Consider the following 20,851-nt stretch of genomic DNA (forward strand, 5'->3'; position numbering starts at 1 on the left):
GTGTGTGTGCGTTTGCTATGCAGAGTATGTGGAGAGTGTGTGAGTGGTCCTCAGAGCCTGTGTGTGGTGTGGTCTGACGACTCAACGCCTAAAACAACTTGCTGCAGACATGTGAGCGGGTGAGACTCACATGTACTACTGACTGAACACGTACTGAAATGTGACTCCGCACAGGCTGGGAACTAGGCCGCCTGCTGTGAGAGAGTGGAGGAGCAGTGTCCTGACATGTAGACCGATAATATTTAAAGTTTGACAGAAGAAAAAAGTAGTTGAGCTCAATTTTAAATGATTTTCTTTCAACCCCTGTTCGGTTGATCATAGTTTCTTTCCGAAAATAGTTTTGGCACATGGGGCATAAACAAAACTTGCACCTTACAATACAGGTGAAACTAACAGACTTAATGGAGTTACTGTACAAATACAATACAGGTAAAATGATAAGCTAGATAAGACCCTCCACTACATTTCACAGGGAAACATTCTACTTCACATTTAACCACCTTCAGTTATAGATGGAGGACTTTACCTTGTGGAATATGGTGGTTATTGTTCCAACAGTAAAAGCCACAATTATTGATCCGAACGCACCACAGTTTAAACATGAAGTGTATGAGGGCAGAGATTTTGAATACTTCTTCAGGACAGACATTTTGACAGAATTACGTTTCAAGAGAGAGTTTTGTTATTGTACTTTCATACAACTAAACTGTAGTGACATCTCTCCATATGCAGCAAGCGTAAGAATAATAGAAGGATAATACATTGGTAAAATAGACAATAAAAACATAGGCAGGGAATAAAAATAAAGTAAATTATAGAAGACTAGCATGTGTTTAGATGCAATATACAAAAAGCCTGTAGAATATGATACAAAGCCTGTAGAAATGGCCATAAAAACATAATTGAATCAACAAACGGACAGCCATTGTTATTTTCATATTTCTTTTTCTAAGGCAGTGAAGAAGTTTGGTCCTGGTAAACACAGCCAACATTTAAAACTAAAGGAATCTTTCTTTATTTTTAAAACTTCAAGCAGGGACTTCAGATAAGGCCACGGGTGCTCATGGGCGTCTGACTGACAGCACTCATATAGGCGAATTACATTTTTTCCCTTATACACAGTAGAAACAAAAAACACAAAGACAGCTATAAAACAGAAAGAAACCAAAAGCAAATGGAATAATATAATGCTGGATATACTAAGGATGTTTATCGGGGTAATATGTGCAGTCAAATTGGCTAAGAGAGAACGATATGAATATAGGAAATTAAAACACTGCAGCAAAAATAATTCCGATTAGAAAAATGCAGACACCGCTTACACACACCCTTCACCGCCTTGCATCATAATTCAACGTCCCTGTCTCCACTTAATACTGTGTTTTGCTCATTGTTCCTTCACCATGATGTTTCAGCTTCATTGTGCACAATGATGTATGATGTATGATGAGTTTGACACCAGTGGTCTGATGATTATTATATAAATAAACTGTATTTTTATACTTATTTTATACTTAAAAAATCTAATGTTGTCTACTTTTATCAGGAATTCAGCATAGTGGCAGTAGCTTCGAGACCAGATTTGACAGAAAATAATGACTATACAGCAAAATAAAAGAATTCAATTAAAACAACGTTTTGTTTTCTTGCGAGTGACTTCAGTGTTTCTAAAAAAAAAATAAAAAAAAATAAAAAAAAAAGCGTGCTTGCAGGTCTGCTCATGTCCCAGTCATCCTTCCTTGAGATCTGCGGGTTGTGTTTTTTCTTTTTAACCCTGAGCTCGCCGGCAGATGGCGCCCTCCCCCTCTCCCACCCCCCTGCATCAGAGTGTTACATTACATTACCCGGGCACAGGCGCAGAGCGTCCCTCCAGCGGGACGGGATTTCTTCGACAGCGTCACCACCCCTCATGGAACACATTCGTGGCTGGCTGGTAGGAAGGAGTCCTCGCTCTGTTTGGAGGGAGTGAGGAGTTCATCTGAGTCACCTCGCCGTTTTGGCCGTTGTGTTTGGACGGAGAGCTCACCGCTGTCCACTGTGAGTTACTTCTCCTCTCTGTCCTGCATGTTTAATGTGTTTACGCAGCTGCATTGGAGCCGCCACTAACTGATAGTGGCCAGCTTGACTCATAATCACAAACGCAAAGCTTTAATGTGTTACACACAGGGACTTATCCTTGTTGTTGTGAGTCATTGTGTCAGAGCTTTGTTGTTTACATTTTCTCCACGATTCTTGCACAATAATCCCAGAAAGCGTAACACAGGAGCAAAACGCCTGAGCCCAAACTGTGAAGCGTTCTTGAAAACAAGCCTGACGAGCCTGAAAGCACTGTGGGGCAGTAACGTTGTCCTGTAGTTTTAATGAAGTAGAAAAAGAAGCTTGTCAAGGTTTACATTTGACAGAAAAAACATCTGTCAGGTCTACAGGTGCTACAAGGTGGAAAGGTAACTGCAGTAACCAGATGTGAAGGAGTTTGAGTTACTTCACTGGATGATTTCCATTTGGTGCAGTTTAAAAGGGGAATATTGTTAACTGTTTATTTGTTTTTTTTATACTGTATAGCCAGAGTCAAACTATTTGTCAGTGCAGCAGTTAGTCGACATACTTATCAGCAACTGTTTTTATGATTAATGAATCACTGATGCCAAATATTCCCTTTGCAGTCCCAGTTTCTGAGATTGTGAGGATTATTCTGTCTCTGGCAAAACAGGAAATTTGAGAGGAGTTAAAGAAATACGAACAGGCGTTTTTGCTCTCTGTTATTGAATAAACATGATCAGATGACCGAGAAGAAACGATGGATAGATTAATCAGTGATGGAAATAACGGTTAGTTGCAGCCTCTATCATACAGAAACACAGATAGAGTACGTCCAGCTTTATTTTTTATTTGCAGCATGTCAAACAACCACTGGATAAATTACAGTCTGCATGCCAGGTGGCTTGCAACCACACTGCAGGAAAATGCATTTTAAAATCTTACTTTAATGTTCTCCACAACTTTATGTCCTGATCTTGAGTGTGTTAGAGCCCACACCTGTTCGTGTGAAGAGAAATGGTGTTATTTCCAGCTGAGAGGGTAGTTTAGTCTGTCAGTCAGTCTTATCAGCCTGAGACAGAGTGAATAAGCTTGTGTGTCTCCAGCTGTGTGTACTGTGTAGACCATCAGCGGTGAACAGAGAGAGACTATACAGCCAAGCTGATGAAGAGTTACCCTCTCTCCTGATGGATACATGTAGTGATACTAAAGCTTTTCACTGCAAAGTGTATTTCGTCTCCACTTAAATGAACATAACATAATGTAACAGTAATTATTTCTTAGCAGACTGCACATGAGAACGTATCTAACCATCACAGAGCTGCATGATGCTGAACTTTAGAGGCTAATATAATGACATTTGAGAGTTAAAAACACAACATCTAATCATGTATTTAACATTTTGGGCAAGTAGCCTCATATGTGGCAATCAAAGTGTTGTCACAAGGACACGCACATTGTCAAGGAAGATCTCTATTTCTTTATTTCATCTTCAAGATTGTTCACCGGAAAAGAAGTTATTACAAGTAATTATGTTACTGAAACAAATCACGAATCTGCAGAAATACTTCAACCCAATTCAAGACAGAATAGTGTCAAATATAAGTTATATACAGCGGGGTCCAAAAGTCCAATAATATAAATGAATGCAGTATATTAGTCGAGCTCTAACAGAAATATAAAACTGTGACTGCAACATAGGAAACAGTGAGGGTCCATCTTTGTGTGTCACTAACAAAAATGAATGTATTATTAAGATGTGTATGACTGATAGAAGGAAAGATGCTGAACTAACAGGACAACGCTTACGAACATGAGTTAGCATCAGCTGGTATGAGGGGAGGAAAAGAGGAGATTATGTGACTGAGTGCATTAAGGTTTTCACTTAGTTTAACATCAACAGCTAAATAGAGAACTTTGGGTTTGGGCAGAAATATTGGCTTCATATTGATTCATTGGTTGACCGTTTTTTTTTTTTTTGATGAACTGATTAAATGTTTTGTGTGTAAAATGTAAAAAAAAAAAAAGCACATCACTGAAGCTGACATCTTCAAATGGCTTGTTCCAAACCTGCAAGACATTTCTTTCTTTTTATTATTTACAATCATGTAAAACTGAGAAAAGCAACAAATCCACACATTCAGTAAATGGCTTAAAGATTAATTGACTGATTAATTGAAGCTATTCATAATTAATTTGCTTTTCATTAGCTAATCAGTTGATTTGCTAAGAATTGGGTCCATTGTTAGGTGAAAACTATTTTCACAAAAATCCACCATAAAAGTATTTCATACTGCAAAGGTCTGATCATTTATCTTATCCATGCTCGTGAATGACAAGGCAATATTTTGCAAAAGTGAAATGGAAACACTTATTTAAGTCACATGACATGACTTGAGTGGTCACATGACTTTCAAAAACACTGCACGGACTATTGTCTCCCAACAATCCCTGATGTGTTGCGGCTGTCAGATAAAAGGGGTTTGCCTTCGTCGCCGTTGAGTAAATACTGCGGTGGGTGCTGTCAAAATCCCTGTCCCAACACTATAAATGTAAAGAAAAATGCTGACCTGTTTAATTGGAATGATATTGCGAGAGAAGAAGACCCAGCATTAGTTGCATAACATAACATCAGTAGAAAAAGAGACCATTCGCAATTGTGTTTTGTCGACTTTCCCATGAAATCACTTCTATTTTGTACAAAACTGCAGTGGAAACTCAGCTAGTGACTTGTTCTCAGTGTTTTTTTCTTTGAGGCCACATACTTTTTCTTTTTTTTTCTGGCCTTTGACACATTTTTGGGCCCTGAAATTTTCAAAATGTCAATATTTAGACAGCTTTTAAGTTGCCATTGAAATCTGAAAATGAGATTGCTATTCATATCTTAGTCAGAAAGCAGCCACAAATATATCCCAAAGATACTGTGAAGTATTTTTAAAACAATATATCAGGCTGAGAAATCTCTTAGGGACTCTTATCTATCAAACCTCACATGGGGACCAGGCTTCTGGGTTGAAAACCTCTGGATTAGAGGATAAATAAATATGAATCCCATACAAGGATAAGTAAATAAGATCTAAATGAGGCCCAGAACGTAGTAGGGATAGATTTCACAAGTGTTGACAGAAATCCAGCAGTGCTGGCACAGAATGAATGTCATGTTCAGAACAAAACTGTTTACTGTTTCAAAACGTGCCTCTCCAGGAAGAATTAAGCGTGTGAATACCTGGAAGAAACTAATGAGTAAAACATGCTCGCGTTCTGATTTAGACCCGCTGGTCCTCCCTGCTGTCCAATAAGTGTGGTGTACTATGATTCATCACTTGATTTTTTCAAAGTACATGAAAAAAAACATTAGACAAAGTCTAAAATTTCTAAAATGTGCTGAAAAATTGCAGCTGAAACATATGAAATCCTTTTATTGCCTTAACATGTTGAATCTTTAGAGATTTTAAAACAATAACAATGTGATAGATAATGAATGAAATAAAATAGTATCTTGGGTTGAAGCCCCCAAACAACTTGAACAGCATTATTGAAAAGGATTAAAGTGGTTGTTTAAAATGGAAGTGCCCATTGTTGAAAGTTCAGTTTAAGTGCAAGCACTGAATGAATTTCAAGTTTAAAACCTGAAAGAAGCTGTAGGACTATCAACTATCAAGTGAAAGTGTAGAAAGGAGTTAAAGTTTATGTGTAAAGCGTGCTCGCTGAATGACACTGAATGTCCAAGTTAAGTTCTTTAAGTTGGTTCTGTCAGCGGTTGCACTGAGTGAACTTAAAGTAGAGTATCAGTTGAAGTGAAGGTGCTGAAAGGAGTTGAAAGTTGTAGTACAAGTGGAAACATTAAGTATATAAAAGGAGGTGAAATGTCCCTGAATGTGAAGTGTAATTAAAACAAAGTTGTAAGTGTCAATGTGGAGTCCTGAAAAGAAAATGTGTGTGTTTATATGGAAGCACTGAAAGGAACTGAAGTGTCAGTTTAAGTGTATATGTTGAGTGAAGCTCAAGCAACAGGTTCAAATGTAAGCGTGAAGTTTAAGTAAAATTATTAGATGAAGTAAAAGAGCTGGATGCAGTTGAAGTGTTAATTTAGACATTAAGAGGAAGTAATGAAAAGAGTTGTTTTGTCAGTTGAAGTGTAAGTGATAAACGGAACAGTAAAGCTCGGGTGAAGTGAAGTCCTAAAAGGAGTTAAACTGAGAGTCCAGATTCTTAAGGGAAGTTAAATTGCAGTTAAAATTGAAGGGGTAAAAAGAATTGAAGTGTCAGTTTAAGTGTGCACTCTGAGTGAAGCTGAAGTGACAGGTTAAGTGTAAGCTGTGAGTGAAGATATTAGTTGTAGTGGAATTGCTGAAAGGAGTTGAAGTGTTAGTTGAAATGCGAGCAATGAAAGGAGTGGAAACATAAGTTGGAAGTGTATGTGACAAAAGAAGCTGGAAGAGTCAGACGAAATTAAGTAATGATGTGAATTTGTGTTAGTCCAAGTGTAAAAAATGAAAGACGGGTACTGAAAGTAGTTAAAGTGGCAGTGAGAATAGAAAGGAGTGAAAGTTTCAGTTTTAAATGAACATGCAGAGTGAGGTTAAAGTTAGTGAGGAGTTAGTCTCAGTTCATGTCTAAAAACAGAGATCAAAAGCTGAACAGATATCAATTACTGAAATCACTTGGATACAAAAAAAATGATTTAAAATAGTTTTAAAACCATCAAATGTCAAATCCTGCATAAATCAAAATCCGAAAGAACATGAATGTCTAAAAGCAGCACAACTGTAAATATTATTCAGCTAATTTATGCTGTTTGGAAAACATTAAATATTAGAGGTCAAAGGGGTGGGCTGGGTTCCTGAAGAGGTTCCCGTCCTTTCAGATTTAAAGTATTTAGCAAAATGTTTGGGAAGTGGGAACAGATTTCACCTGAATTCAGCTGAATGTTATTTTTATTCATTTAGAATAAACCTGATAGATGTTGAAGTGGGGTTACATAGTGAAAAATTATGTCATTTGATGGATGCTTTTAGCTAAAGCACTTTACAGTCCTATGACTATACAGTTTGATCACGGGTTAAGTTAAGGAGTGGGAAAAGTCTCCCTGTTTAATGGTGATAGTGGGCAGGGCCTTTGTGGGTTATGTAGTTCAGCTGGGGGGACTGCACTAAGACACTAACATTCACCACATGTTTCCCCCACAGCTCAACACCATGGCTGCTGGTCTCACCACGGTCTTCTTCATTCACATCTTCACTGCTTTAGCGCTGGAATCAACCTCTGTGAAAGGTATGTTCACGAATATTCATTAGGTAACCATTCTTTTATTTTTTTAGTTTAATGCATTGCATAACTAGATTAGAATTAGCATTTAAAGACTTGAGACAGGTTTGAAAGTAGGATTTCTTGGCATTGATGATGCTTTCTTTGAAATTTGGTGTCTTCTGGTGGCCTATTGATCTGTTTGGTTTGGAATCAGAAATTTCCAGATGGAATTTTTTTTGACATAAATCTCCTTTTAATGGGCCACAGGACAATGTCAGCCTGGAATAATAGAAAACATTAATAGTTGCATAGTTTCTGTGTTACTTTGGCGTTCAAACAAATATGACATGTGCTGCACAACAGCGAAGGGAACAGCCAGCGGATTTCTAGTGAAGTGGCTTCCCAGGAATTCTGGAGAGCAGAGAGCACTCCGCTGCTGAACAATGAGAAGCTGTTTATGTGTAGAGCCCCCCCCCCACCCCACTCCTTTTTAGCAGCAGTGGCTCTGTGCCATCAGAAAGGCTATGTATTTGCATACATGAGCCATGTTTTATCCACAGATATAAACAGGGTCTACATTGGCCATTTAAGTCACGCACGGACATACTGTGCTTCGTCCTGTTACATAACGCTGTCAGTAAATTAGTGGAGGCGTGGACGGAGGACGTGTTCCCCTCGACTCCTGTTCTCCTGCTACTTTTTATTCTGTTTTTGTTTCATGCCACTACGTGGGATTGAACAAAGCAGGTGTGTTTTTCTCCCTGTAGCAGAAACATGGGAGTGAGAGCCAACAGTGTGTTCATAGAAATCAGTAGTGCTTCAGCTAAGTGTAATTCCTCCAGCTGGTTTGCCAACCTTTAATGGCCTGCAGAAATCTGAATCGCTGCCTTGATATCAAATTTAGTTGAGTGATTTAGATTGCACTGGTGTCACTGTGGTGAATGGCAGCTTGCCCAGTTGGAGAAACAACTACATGTAACTGAAATACAAATATACACTGAACATGTTCAGGATCTTAGAGTTTTCTAAAAGATAGCCTACTTCATTATGCAGACACAGGCTAACAGTTTTTAGCAGACACGCTAATTAAGACAGCCGAACTATGCAAGCTGACTATCCTTTGCTAACTTGCAACATTAGCTACACCAGCCGGATGTATTTACTCATATTATCATGGCTGATCTTTATAGTGGCTGTAACTGATATTTTTATAATAAGAGTGCATACAAGAATGTATATATTGTTATATATTAACAGTGTGACAATGTGGAAGGGGTTGCTTGCGGTGCTGAAACTAGGGCTTGGTATTGCTACTGAATTCCCTAATCCCTAATATTTAAGTTACAATACCAACTTTGGTTAGATATGGATGAGATTCTCAGAGAACGAATGCTATAAATCTCTAATTTGGTACCTTATTAAAAATATTAATGTTTACATTATGAATGGACCCCAAAGCAGTTACTTCAATGCACTTTTTAATTTAACGTGACCAACAGTTTAGACACACATCTCAAGAAATAATAGATAGGCAAGTAATGCTAACGTACCTCGGTGCACTGGCTACAGCGTTTACTGCCCACACGGCTTCTTCTTCTATCAGCTTCTTCTTGCACATCTTCTTGCAAGTTGTCCATATTGTCTCTCTCTTCGCTGTCTTTGAATCGGAAACGCAACCACACATCTGCCTTTAGACTTGCAGGTGTCTTCATTGGAGCCACATCTTCCATGTTTTTATCCCTCACATGGCCAGTTCTTGTTGCACGAGAAGGTTGGTGACACGAGACTAACGTGATTACAGCTGCAAACAACTGTAAAAGGCGAGACTGTCCTCAAGCCCATAGGTCGTCTGTGCAGCAGGTTATTATGACATAGTTACATTTTGTTGTTAGGTGACATCTAGTGGCCGTAGTAATTATGACAGGAGCAAATGGAAAAGTTTGGCGTCGTATAAAGGGAGACAAAGTTCACGTCAGGAGGAGGTTGTGGTGGATGGATGAATATGACACAGGAGAGCGGTGTTCGATTCCCATGTGAAAGTAGCAGTTTATGTTGTTTCTGTTATCAATAACCGTTCAACAAAGTTAACCATGTTATTATTATTGTACCCATGACAACAAAGATTGTCAAATGTTGAGAAAGTGCTTATTTACTTTTCCTAAACCTAACCAAGCCATGTAGTACGCCGCTCTCGGTGCAGTCCGCGTGTTTATTATTGTAACTATGACAACCCTGGTCCGGCATTCCTGTCGCCATAGGGACGCTATTTCAGGAGACACTCCTATTGGTCGTATCAGAAGAAAAATGACCTACATGGTTAGAGGACTGGTTGTAAAGGGAAATATTAAAAGACAGATCTCTGGATTTTATGAACCAGATCAGATTATTCAAATGAAGGTTAGATTTTTTTCAACCCAGCCCGAGATGAAACTACAGAGAATTATTACCTGAATCTGCAGCTCCCCTCAGCTGTTTATTGTCTATCTGTGCAGACCACAACTTTACAGTTTCAGTTCACTCTCATAGCATCATTTCAGCAGCAGCAGCTGTTTTCAGAGAAATAGCACTAAAAACCCACTGTGCACCCCCTTCCTCACAGGAGCACCACTGTTTATGTCCCTCAGGAATCAGGACATTGGTTCTTAATGTGATTAGGTTTCTTCACTAGAGAAACCTTTTTTTCTCTCCACAGTTTGCCAATAAGTCTTGTTAAGTTAGTAAAGAACTGTAATCAGTGATGAGAGCATTGCGGCCCTTCGCCAAGGGAGGAAATAGCTTTTCTAAATGCACAGGATGAGGTGTTTCCCCCTGAGAGCGTACTGATTGATGTCTGAACATGTGACTCTGTAAATAACCATTTGCCCTCTGTGCTCACCGGAAAGACATTAATAACAGCTTCCCCCCAACACATTGTGCAGATGTTAATAAACGCTATAATAGGAAAAACACACATTCATTATCATAAAGAGGTTGCATAAACAGAGCAAGACAATAGGCTGAGGTTCTACCTGCTAGCTTCAGCGATCTGCTGATGGTGCGAGTTAGTCCTTTAAAAGAAATTAATGCTAGCTGCTATTTCCTGCTCTCCTCTGAAAAAATGGCTAAAAGGAAACACATCTGGGCTTATAAAAACACATTGACAAGGATGTTTTGTTTCACATGGAAATAGACAGTGGTGGTAGCACTCAGAGAAAAAATCACGCAGTAAACATGTTTACTCGGTAGAGCAGTGATAGTTTGCCCCAGAAAGAGGAGTCCTGTAATGAGAATACGCTGTAAATTGATATAACCGTGTTGGTAATATTGTCTGTGTGTTGTGTGGAGCTAATGACTGTGTTCAGAAAGCTGCTCACATGTTTACTTACACCAGACGTGAACTCTGCTTGGCAGCTGCTGAGCAAACACAGCAGCACTCGCCTTGACGTACGAGCACAGAAATGAAGCCTGTCAGTTTGCAGGGAGCTCTAGTTATTCTAACAAGACAGAGCTGTACACAACACACAGTATATATGTTAAAGGGTATTATGTGAGATGTGAGATCATGGAACAAAACATCTTTTCCTTTTTGGTTTCCTGTATTTTTCACTCACTCAGCAGTGAAGTTTTCAGATCAGCTGTTAAACATAAGTGGCTTAAAAAAAATACTCACATGTAAAAGTCCTGCAGTGAGAATTTTACTTGAAAGTTGACAAATTACTAAAAGGGGCAGTGGGGAACTAATTCTGACTACTTTATACACTGTTGGATATGCCAGTGTAATTATTGCAGTGCATATGATATATGTTAAATCTGTAGTCTTCAAATGAATAAGAATTATTCTACTTCAGTATGTGCTGCTGCTCCAAAGGTTAAGAATGAATTTCCATCCTCGAGCTATTTCATTGCTTTGATGCAACAAATCTGTAAATCCAATATCTCAGTAAATCAGTCCGGCTCTCTGATTGGCCCACACTGGTCCAACACCACCAGAGATATCTCAGTAGGAATGATAAAAAAAAAAGTGAAATATAGCTGAACGCTCTCACACAACCAAAATGGCAGACTGTCTTTTGAACACACTTTCCCCTGTCATACACACGGTTTACAAGCCACCCACACATCCACATTTATCACGATGAAGTAAGACACAAAAATGCTCGGCATGACCGAGTGTCAAATTGATTTTACTCTCAATCCTGACCTCAGCACAGTTCTGAGGAGGAGTTAAGGATGTGGTAAACAGGTTATTTTTAACCTGTAACTCCCCTGCCCTGAAGCACCCTAAGCAGGCCAGAGGTATTCATCATCTGCTCCCGGTGCTGCCTCTCAGCTGTGAAGGAGCCATCTTGTCCTGACACTTCTCAGTACTCAGCCAGCCAGGGCTTGTGTTGTTGTTGCTCCCTGAAGTGTTGATGAGCTCAGCTGAGTGCTTCCGCTGCTGCTGCTGCTGCTGCTGCTGATGCTGATCACGAACCCTCCTGCCCTGCAAATATAATGTTTACTTAACAAAAAAAAAAGAAAAAAAAGAAAAAAGAAAGCTCCCTCAGCTCTTTGTATAAAGGGCCAGCTCATTAAACATTAAACATATTTCCTCACTTACCTCAGGACTGAAAAATTCTAATATTATTATTCAATGTTTATTTATTTATTTAAGTTTTTCCCTGGTTTTGAGTTGAGCGTTTGATACTGGAACTTTAAGGCCGATACCAATATCGATATTTGAGACGTAAAAGATCCGCTAACAATGTGGATTTTAAAGTAAACACACACATGACACGTCTAAATTTAGTTGTTAATGAATTTTGACTAAAATCTTTATTTGTGTTTGGTAGTATAACAACGCCAGTAAATCCTCTGATAATAGCAGCCCAGCAGATGCATCAGTCGTGCTCTGTGTTTTAAAATGTCTTTCCCAGTTACTATTAATAATCCACAGTTTTTTATTGAACATACTCACTAAACCCACAGAAATAGTGCCAGTGAAAACTGTTGATAGTGTTTTTTGTGAATTACCCAGATTAACTAGAACAGTGTTTTGTAAGAGAGATGTTGAGTATTTCTCAGTGCTGTGACCATCACAAAAGAAACTGCAAAGATCTCTGTTTTATTAGAGGGATATCTTACAACCTGGGCAATATAAAACCATTATTTGGACACAGAAGAAGAAAAGAAAGAACATATTTCTATTATTTTTGTTTATTTGGGTGAACCAGCCCTTTTAAGGTGTAATACGCAGCAATATAATGGAAAGCATGAAGCTAATCGGGATGCTTATCTACCTTTCCATTATATCTATTTATTATTAGCACTATTTTTGTGTTTCGTTTGTACTACGTTGCTTCAGGGAGTTGCTTTGCTGTCTTGTTGTTTTTAAATATGACAATAAAGATACTTGACTACTTGACGTGACTTGACATGCTGATACTTGTGTGTACTGCAACACTTGTTATAGGAAAAGAAGAACTGTGCTCCACTTCTATACTAGATACAAGCGTATCCAGTAAATATTATATGCTAATTGTTATCGTATACTATTTTTACAGTTAGTATAAATGAAATGAATGTACTTGTTAAAGTTAGTACCAACAGGAAATGACACAGAACATGTCAATCCGTGATTTTAGAGGATACGATGCCACTGGAAATCAAACTTCACAAAGACGAAACAAAATCTTTTTCCATAGATTTGCTTTTCTAGATCTTTCCGGAGCTGTCTCAACACCATCCATAATTTGTTTGCATGTGTTGCAACCGTCACAAGCTTCTGATCGTCTTCGTTTGCATTGCAGTGTGCAAAAGTCAAACAGTTTTTAATTTTACATACTGACTGCTTATCGTGCGTTCCTTTTTGCAGGAGCTGAAGGAGCTAAAGTCAGCAGCAAGGGAGCTAAATAGAGAAGCTGCCTGCACACATTGTTTGAGTTTGGCAGCTAGTAAAACAGGATCCATGCGGTCCTTTCCGTGCGGAGTTATTGCACAGTTATTCCACGACAGCCGTGGCCGTGAACTCTCTGACTGCAGCTTTTCACTTGAAGTAAAATGACTTCCATGAAAATGCTGATGTTTGCCCTGTGGCTGAGCCGCTCACTGGAGTTAGTTTGCAGTTATTATCCTGTCCCTCAAGCGCGGCTCAGCCATCCTCAATAGAAACCTTGACTCATAACAGCTGCAACGCAGAGAAGAGAAAAAAAAGCAGATCTTGACACTATAAAAAAGGTTAAGATATGTAATTATTTCTCCCTCTCTGTCTCCCTGCAGTCCTCCCCCAGAGACGCCCACACCTCACTGGCTGTGTCTCCAGCAACATGGAGACTTTCCGCTGCAGATGGCATGTCGGCACTTTCCAGAACCTCTCCGAGCCCGGAGAGCTGCGCTTATTCTACATGAACAAAAAGTGAGGGGTGAAAAGATTGTTATCAATATCACAAATATGGGGTTGCTCTGTGCTTTGAAGGAAATCAAGGTGTGCAGGCTTTTTAAAATATGGGCGTGAAAGAAACTGATAATAATTCCAATCACAGAAAAATATAATAACACAAAAAACATATGCAATGTATAATGAATAAGTGAAAATATTCAGGTGCAAAATGAAACAAAAAAACAAACAAACTCAACGTAGAACTATAACAGAAATCTCATTTAACAAATGGTGGATGTAAGTTTGTGATACACAGGAGTATAGTTTTGTTTTTGTGGCCTACCTGTAATATATATTATTTAGTTTGATCTTAGAGCCTTACACAGTGTGATACAATTTCACATTATAACATTTTACCTTTTGCTTTTTTTTCGTTTCCAGCTGTCTTCACATAGTGACAGATTGAGACAAAACAAATGAACAAAACCAATTACACTGAGTGACGCAGATAATAAAGAAAGAAAGAAAGAAAAAAAGAGAGAAAGAAAGAGAGAAAGAATCTTAGGAACAAACAAAATAGAAAATCATCCTCACTTATAAGTCGCTTTGGATAAAAGCATCTGTCGAATGAGTGAATGTAAATGTAAATCTAATGTAGTCACAGTATACAGTGTGTGGAATAAGGAAAGACAGAAAAGAAGCACCAATTGTTAGAAAATGCATGAAGGTTTAAGAAAATGTAAGTTATAGTCTTTAGTCAAATCAACTGTTGCTTTAAGTCTTGTGGTAGTGGGGTCACTGCTGTGTACATAGTTGTGTCTAAGCCTTACCTGGCTCACTTATGGTGCACCTGTTCACACTGTGCTGACAAGGCAAACGTCCAGTTCAAGGTCACACTCACCTGCAACTCTGTTACTTTTAAAATGTATAATTTGGGTCACAGGTTTTTGGTCTTACTGGAGAGTCAACATTAAATTGTTTTGCAAATGCGCACCAAAGTCTGATGAGACGTCTCAAAGTTTCTGGCTTAAAGCATAAGGCTGGAAATATTCTATATTTTTATTTAGTGTTCATAGGGTCCCATGAAAAGAACAAAACCAATGATGTGTTAGTGGGATTGGGTCAAAATAAACTACAATGTGTGTTTCCCGTGGTTATGTAAAGGAACATGTATCTCAGTGCAACAGTGTGGCTCACTGATGAGTTTTTAATTTATGATCCAGAAGAATAAGTTATGTTAATTGATTCATCGTTTGTTTTGGTATTTTTCATGGAATTTGCTAACAAAAACAAAAAATAGAATATCACCAGCCTCATCAAATCAATAGTAGTTATCAGTATGTACACCCAGTTATAATCTACAGCTGTAAAACATTGCTCACCACTGGGAGTTTTCTCATCTAAAATATTAGGAAACTGCTTTGTTGAGTAGAATTTCACAGCGAAGATCTGTTTCCTGTCGCCTCCTTCCTGACCAGTTGTTGTCTTTCCCCCCAACTCGCAGACCCTCCCTTGCCTCTCCTAAAGAGTGGAGCGAGTGTCCTCTCTACAGCACTGACCGGCCAAACGAGTGCTTCTTCAATGAGAACCACACATCCATCTGGACGTATTACAGTGTCCAGCTCCGCTCGAGGGATCAAGCCGTCCTCTACGACGAGAGCCTTTTCTATATTCAAGACATTGGTGAGTGTACGGCCTCACTGCTCAGCCGTCACGGTCCAGATTAGAGAAAAATCGTTAAAAACCTGATTAACAAGACAAGGTCGAAACCTGATGTATGGCTGGACTGTGTATGGTCAATGTGTGAAATTGAGGACGTAATTTAAAACTGTTGTGGAGCCGCTGTAAACAACTGACATTGTGTCATATTTGCATTCAGGTTAGTGTCAGCCGGTTTCAGCTCGTTATCTGTTAGCTTCTCTCCTCCCCTCTGTGCTCACATATACAGTATTTTCATACAGCCGAATTCCCAATAAAGCTGTTCTCATTTACATGTTTTTCTGTTTCTGTTGTCATGACAACGGAACAAGTTCTAAATAGTGACTGAAATGTGGCCCATTAAGACTTCCAAGTCATTTCCAAGCTGCTGCTAAAATACTGATTTTATAACCATGAAAAAATCACCAAATACTTAAATTAAAGACAAAGACTGTGCTGGGATTTCAGCTATATTTACTTGTAAAATGCTCACACGGAGAGAAAGTTAAGAGCGTCACAATATCTGCTGCTGACGCGAGAGAGGGTATTACTGGCAACTCTCTTCTTAGTAGCCATGGTTTGTCTAAAGTCATTAGATTTTTTTGCTAGGTGCTATTTTTTCAAAGTCTATCATTCTACTGACACATGCATTAAGTTGTTAACACTGCGGGCTGTAAACGGCTCCCTAATAAAAACTGTTTGCACCAATTCATTATGAAAGAGCAAAGGCCAATGGGGAAACTTCAACTCAGTCATGTGGCATTTGGCCGAACAATGTTGCAACTATGATCATGCAACTCTATCACTCAGTCAGTTGGTCAGTTTGCAGTCCAGCCAAAAATCTGTGTACGGCCATGCATGTTTTCCCGTATTTCACGCACTCAAATTGTAATGTTTGAAACTCTGAGGATGTGTTCAATTGCAAAATTGCAAACTTCTCTAAAATTTTCTGTTCCGCAGTGCAACCAGATCCACCAGTCGGCCTGAACTGGACGCTGCTGAATGTCAGTATGACCGGGATTTACTATGACATCATGCTGAGCTGGAAGCCTCCACAGTCTGCAGACGTAGCGATGGGATGGATGACGCTGCAGTACGAGGTCCACTACCGCAACGTCAACTCCAACCAGTGGGAAGCAGTGAGTGTCTTTTAAGTTTTTATTGTATTGTGTTCAAGCTTCAGTTAATTTGAATTTCATTGTTACATCAAACCATACTTTTATATGCATCAGTTAACCTGAGCACAGCTGATTTTAAGACTCTGTGACTCTAATATTCCTTTACTGATTTGTATAGTAAACATTATATCATTGTCAAAGGAAAAATGAATGCTTCTTAGTGGACAGGACTGTGATGGTGTAATACTGCTTCTAGTATTGGAACCTTATTTTCTCCACCACAGGTCGACCTTGTGAAAAGCACACATCGCTCCCTTTATGGGCTTCAAACTAACATCATTCACGAGGTTCGGGTCCGGTGCAAGATGCTTGGTTTGAAAGAGTTTGGAGAATTCAGCGACTCGATATTCATCCACTTCCCGTCCAAAGGTAAACACTGATTGCTATGTTCACAGGCCAGGTGGAAAAACTGTTACAAGTGCTGTTATAAAGATTTTTCAGTTTTACATGAAAACTCTAGAGGCTGCAGCTCAATGACTTTGTCGCTATAAATAAACCTTTTAATATTCCTGCCGACAGATCATCAGTCATTTTCACTGAGCATTGTTAGCTCAATACAGCATTTAAAGAGAAATAACTCTGTAATTATCTGTTTGATCAACTTAACTGGGTGACCAGAATGTACCCAAAGCCATGTTTGAATCCAGCCCCAGAGTATGCCCAGACACGCCTTGACAAGCCACAGAAATGACCCATTGTACTTATGTCTTAAAGTTTTATTTATCTCGTGCAAAAACAGCATTTTATTGTATTTCTGTAACAAAAATGTAATCCTTATTGCAAACATAAAATTACTGAAAAACTGACTTTGTGTACGTAACATTAAAGGATAGGTTCACATTTTTTCTAGTTTTTTCAAGTCTTTCTCCATAATGGTCCTGTCATGTCTGAATAAAACTACAATGAACATTCACATAATCAACACCCACTGTACTGTGCATCTGAAAGACAAAAAGCCTTTACTTAAAAAGATAAAGGAAGGCAGTGTTAAGTATTTAATATCTGAAAAGGACTTCTGTGAGTTTTACACTTGTCAACTTTAAACTTGAACATAGCCTTTTTATTTTGTATGATTTTATGACTATATTAAACATTTGTGGATTTGTGTGTCTTTCTTCCCCCAGTGTCAAGATTCCCTGTGGTGGCTTTGCTCATCTTTGGTGCCTTGTGTTTAGTGGCCATCCTGATGTTAGTTGTCATATCGCAGCAGGAAAAGTAAGTAGTTTTACAACCCCCCCCCCCCCCCCCCCCCACGAATTCTGTGCAGAAAAAAGCTTAGAGAAATGAGGGGGTGCAGGATGCTGCTCAGTGACCTTGAAAAACCATCTGTGTCTGTGTTATCAGGGGTGTTGTTCAAATGTGTTAAACAGCAAGGCTGTGTATCTGCAGTGCTTCTTATTTCATCCATGTGTTATGTCAAATTAACATTTTCCCTTTTTTTCTTTCCTAAGGTTGATGGTTATTCTATTGCCTCCAGTTCCTGGGCCTAAAATAAGAGGAATTGACCCTGAGCTACTTAAGGTATTCAGCCTGTTCACCCACATGTTATGATGCTTAATCCCTAATTCATAAGCACACTGGGTGTTAAGTGGAGGTCACATTACAAAGTGACATTTTCCCATTTCACAACAAATTCTTGCCGTTTTAAATCCTGGTGTATTCAGGCCTTTAAAGTAATACTTCACCTAAGATGTATAAGAGAGACTATTTTCAGACCCACAGAAAGCTTTTGACTTAACATTTTAAAGGTTTAACACTGGTCATAATTTGGTCACAAAGCCCAACTTTGTAACTTAAAGGATCAGTTCACTCATATCACAAGCACATTCTCACTCCACAGTGAGGTCTATGTATGGGGGCGTCTTAATCGTTTATTTTCCAGACTAAATGGTAATCATGTGATGCTTTTAGCGCCACATACTACAGCGATCAGCCACAACATTAAAACTGGTAACCGGTTTCAATGTGAGGCTTGATCCTATTAAAACCAGTAATTGGATTTACGGTTGTGGTTGATGGGTGGATTTCTTTATCTCACAGAAAGGGAAGCTGAGGGAGTTGACATCCATCCTGGGTAGTCCCCCTGATCTGAGGCCAGAGCTGTACAACAGCGACCCCTGGGTTGAATTCATCGAGCTGGACATTGAGGAACAGAATGACAGACTGACAGAACTGGACACGGACTGTCTCATGGAGCGCTCCCTATCCTCCAACTGCTCTCCCCTGTCCATCGGCTTCAGAGATGACGACTCGGGCCGTGCCAGCTGCTGCGACCCAGATCTCCCCATCGACCCGGAAGTATCACCTTTCCATCCTCTCATCCCAAACCAAACCCTCAGTAAAGAACCGTCATGCCCGGCAGCATCTGAGCCGAGCTCCCTGGTCCAGAGTCCAACCGCTGAGGAGCCTCCTTTTGCAGCTGTGGGCAGGGAGGCTTTTTACACTCAGGTGAGTGAGGTGAAGTCATCTGGCAAGGTGCTGCTGTCACCTGAGGAGCAGACTGAGGCGGAGAAAACCACTAGCAAAGGCTCAATAAAAGACATCGTGGCGGAAAAGGAGAAAGAAAAGAAAGAATTTCAGCTACTTGTGATGAATGCAGATCTCGGAGGTTACACCTCAGAGCTCAACGCAGGGAAAATAAGCCCAAGAGTCTCCACGGGGGATGTGAGTGAGCCCTGCCAGACAGCAGGCGGCTTTACGTCTTTGCCATCCCCATCACCTTACTACAAATCAGATACCACCACCACATCCCCACTACAACCTGCTCCTGTCTACACCATGGTAGAGGGTGTTGACACACAGAACAGCCTCTTACTCACACCAAACTCGACACCTGTTCCACAACTGATAATTCCAAAGGCCATGCCCACACCAGACGGCTACCTTACCCCTGAACTTTTGGGAAGCGTCACACCGTAGATCAGCAGTGGGCTGTGCAAAATGAAGACTATTCAATCAAAGGCAGAGATATGCTTCGGCACAGTCTTGGAGATTGATTTTCCCAAGGTCGTGTTTCAATGTGAGCTTGCCTAAAATAGTTGAGGGGGGCCATCTGTGCCTGTCCTGACACCACCTCTACCTCCTCTGACCTCCCACTGCACGGTTTGAAAGAGCTGCAAAGACCATTCAGTCAGAAGATGGGTATGAACGCTGAAGAGGGCACAAGAATGTGTTTGTAGAAAGGGAACCAAAAGGGAAATAACACAAGCGGAGGCTGGGAATTGCCTCAATAATTCAATATTCTGACAACTAAAACAGGCTTACAACACAACTTATTAAATAACTACATTTGTTAAGGCTAGATTGATCAATTTAGGCCACTAGAGAGCAGAATAATCCCCCAACAGCCTGAGAGACTCAGCGCTAGCATATAAAATCCTTATATAGTCGTTTTCGCTAACACACTTTACACATCCAGCAGGGAAAGAGCAATTCTTTCATTTATTTAAACTTGCGTTTCTGTCCAACTAATGAATGTAAGTCCAGTATTCACTCTCATCACCAGTTACTCTGTAACTTTTGTCTGCTATTTGCCACTATGAACTAAAAGACACTAAAAAGCTCTAGGGCTGCAGAGTTGCTGGTAATTCCCTGTTGTGTTGTCACTTCAAGAGACACCTTTCACATTACAGGTAGTCATTTAATTACGTTTTTTGATGTAAAAATATTGACTAATGCTTCTTTAATGAGAGTATGTTTACTTGTTCTGTCTTGTTCTTGACATTTTGTACATATCAAAATCTTTCTTTTTGATAAAATCAGGTAATGTGTATTGATATACCCTGTGAAAAATGTAAACGTAAATTAACCATGTGCCCTCTTTTTATGAATCAAAATGACTGCTTTTCATATCTTTTCAGTCTTTCAGATGAGTGTTACCTCAATGGAAATGTTACTTAACCAATAAGATAAATTTTTAACACTCAGTCTTATTGGGGTTCATATGTCATGTTGTTGCCAACAGATGAACCCTTGAAAAAGCTAAATAAATGGGTTGTCTGTAAAACGATCAACTGTAGCATAAATCATTAAATGGTTATCTTACTTTAATACCTTTACATGTAGTGTTCTGTAGGCTTAAGCTGTGAAATGAATTCAGAGCTGGAAGCAAAAAGTATTTGATTGTCTTCTACAAGACATATCAGTAGGTTCAGTCAGTATTTTGAGTGCATGGGCTGTTTTGTTTTTCATTTGGTGTCTGGTTAACAGTTCATCATATGTATTAAAAGGTTAGGATACATGGTCATCAGTGTTGGACTTGACAGTTATTGCTTTTTAACAGTTCAAAAGTGTTTGTTACAAATAAACGTTCATATAAAACATATATGAAATAAACTTTCATACTTTTGCT

The 20,851-nt window shown here is 39.3% G+C and overlaps 1 protein-coding gene across 2 annotated transcripts; it reads left to right on the plus strand.

Annotated features, from left to right (window-relative positions):
• Positions 1-1,873: 1,873 nt before the first annotated feature.
• Positions 1,874-20,687, plus strand: LOC111221123 (growth hormone receptor-like). Of its 2 annotated transcripts, XM_022744460.1 has the most exons (9): positions 1,874-2,037; positions 7,227-7,311; positions 13,525-13,660; positions 15,129-15,307; positions 16,283-16,461; positions 16,725-16,869; positions 17,625-17,715; positions 17,952-18,021; positions 18,541-20,687. In XM_022744460.1, exons 2-9 carry the CDS (start codon positions 7,236-7,238, stop codon positions 19,417-19,419), a joined length of 1,755 nt encoding a protein of 584 aa, XP_022600181.1. In that variant the 5' UTR covers positions 1,874-2,037; positions 7,227-7,235; the 3' UTR covers positions 19,420-20,687. The 2 variants fall into 2 exon arrangements, with proteins under 2 accessions (XP_022600181.1, XP_022600180.1); XM_022744459.1 differs by lacking the exon at positions 1,874-2,037 and having other exon boundaries at positions 7,212-7,311.
• Positions 20,688-20,851: the final 164 nt, after the last annotated feature.

Source organism: Seriola dumerili, unplaced genomic scaffold (assembly GCF_002260705.1).
Source record: "Seriola dumerili isolate Sdu_G_001 unplaced genomic scaffold, Sdu_1.0 BDQW01000081.1, whole genome shotgun sequence".
Lineage (NCBI taxonomy): Eukaryota > Metazoa > Chordata > Actinopteri > Carangiformes > Carangidae > Seriola > Seriola dumerili.

Coding starts and splice junctions, on each gene's coding strand:
- LOC111221123 (XM_022744459.1), top strand. CDS start 7,212: ATGTTTCCCCCACAGCTCAACACCATGGCTGCTGGTCTCACCACGGTC. Junction 7,312..13,524: donor GGAATCAACCTCTGTGAAAG/GTATGTTCACGA, acceptor GTCTCCCTGCAG/TCCTCCCCCAGAGACGCCCA. Junction 15,308..16,282: donor TTTCTATATTCAAGACATTG/GTGAGTGTACGG, acceptor TCTGTTCCGCAG/TGCAACCAGATCCACCAGTC.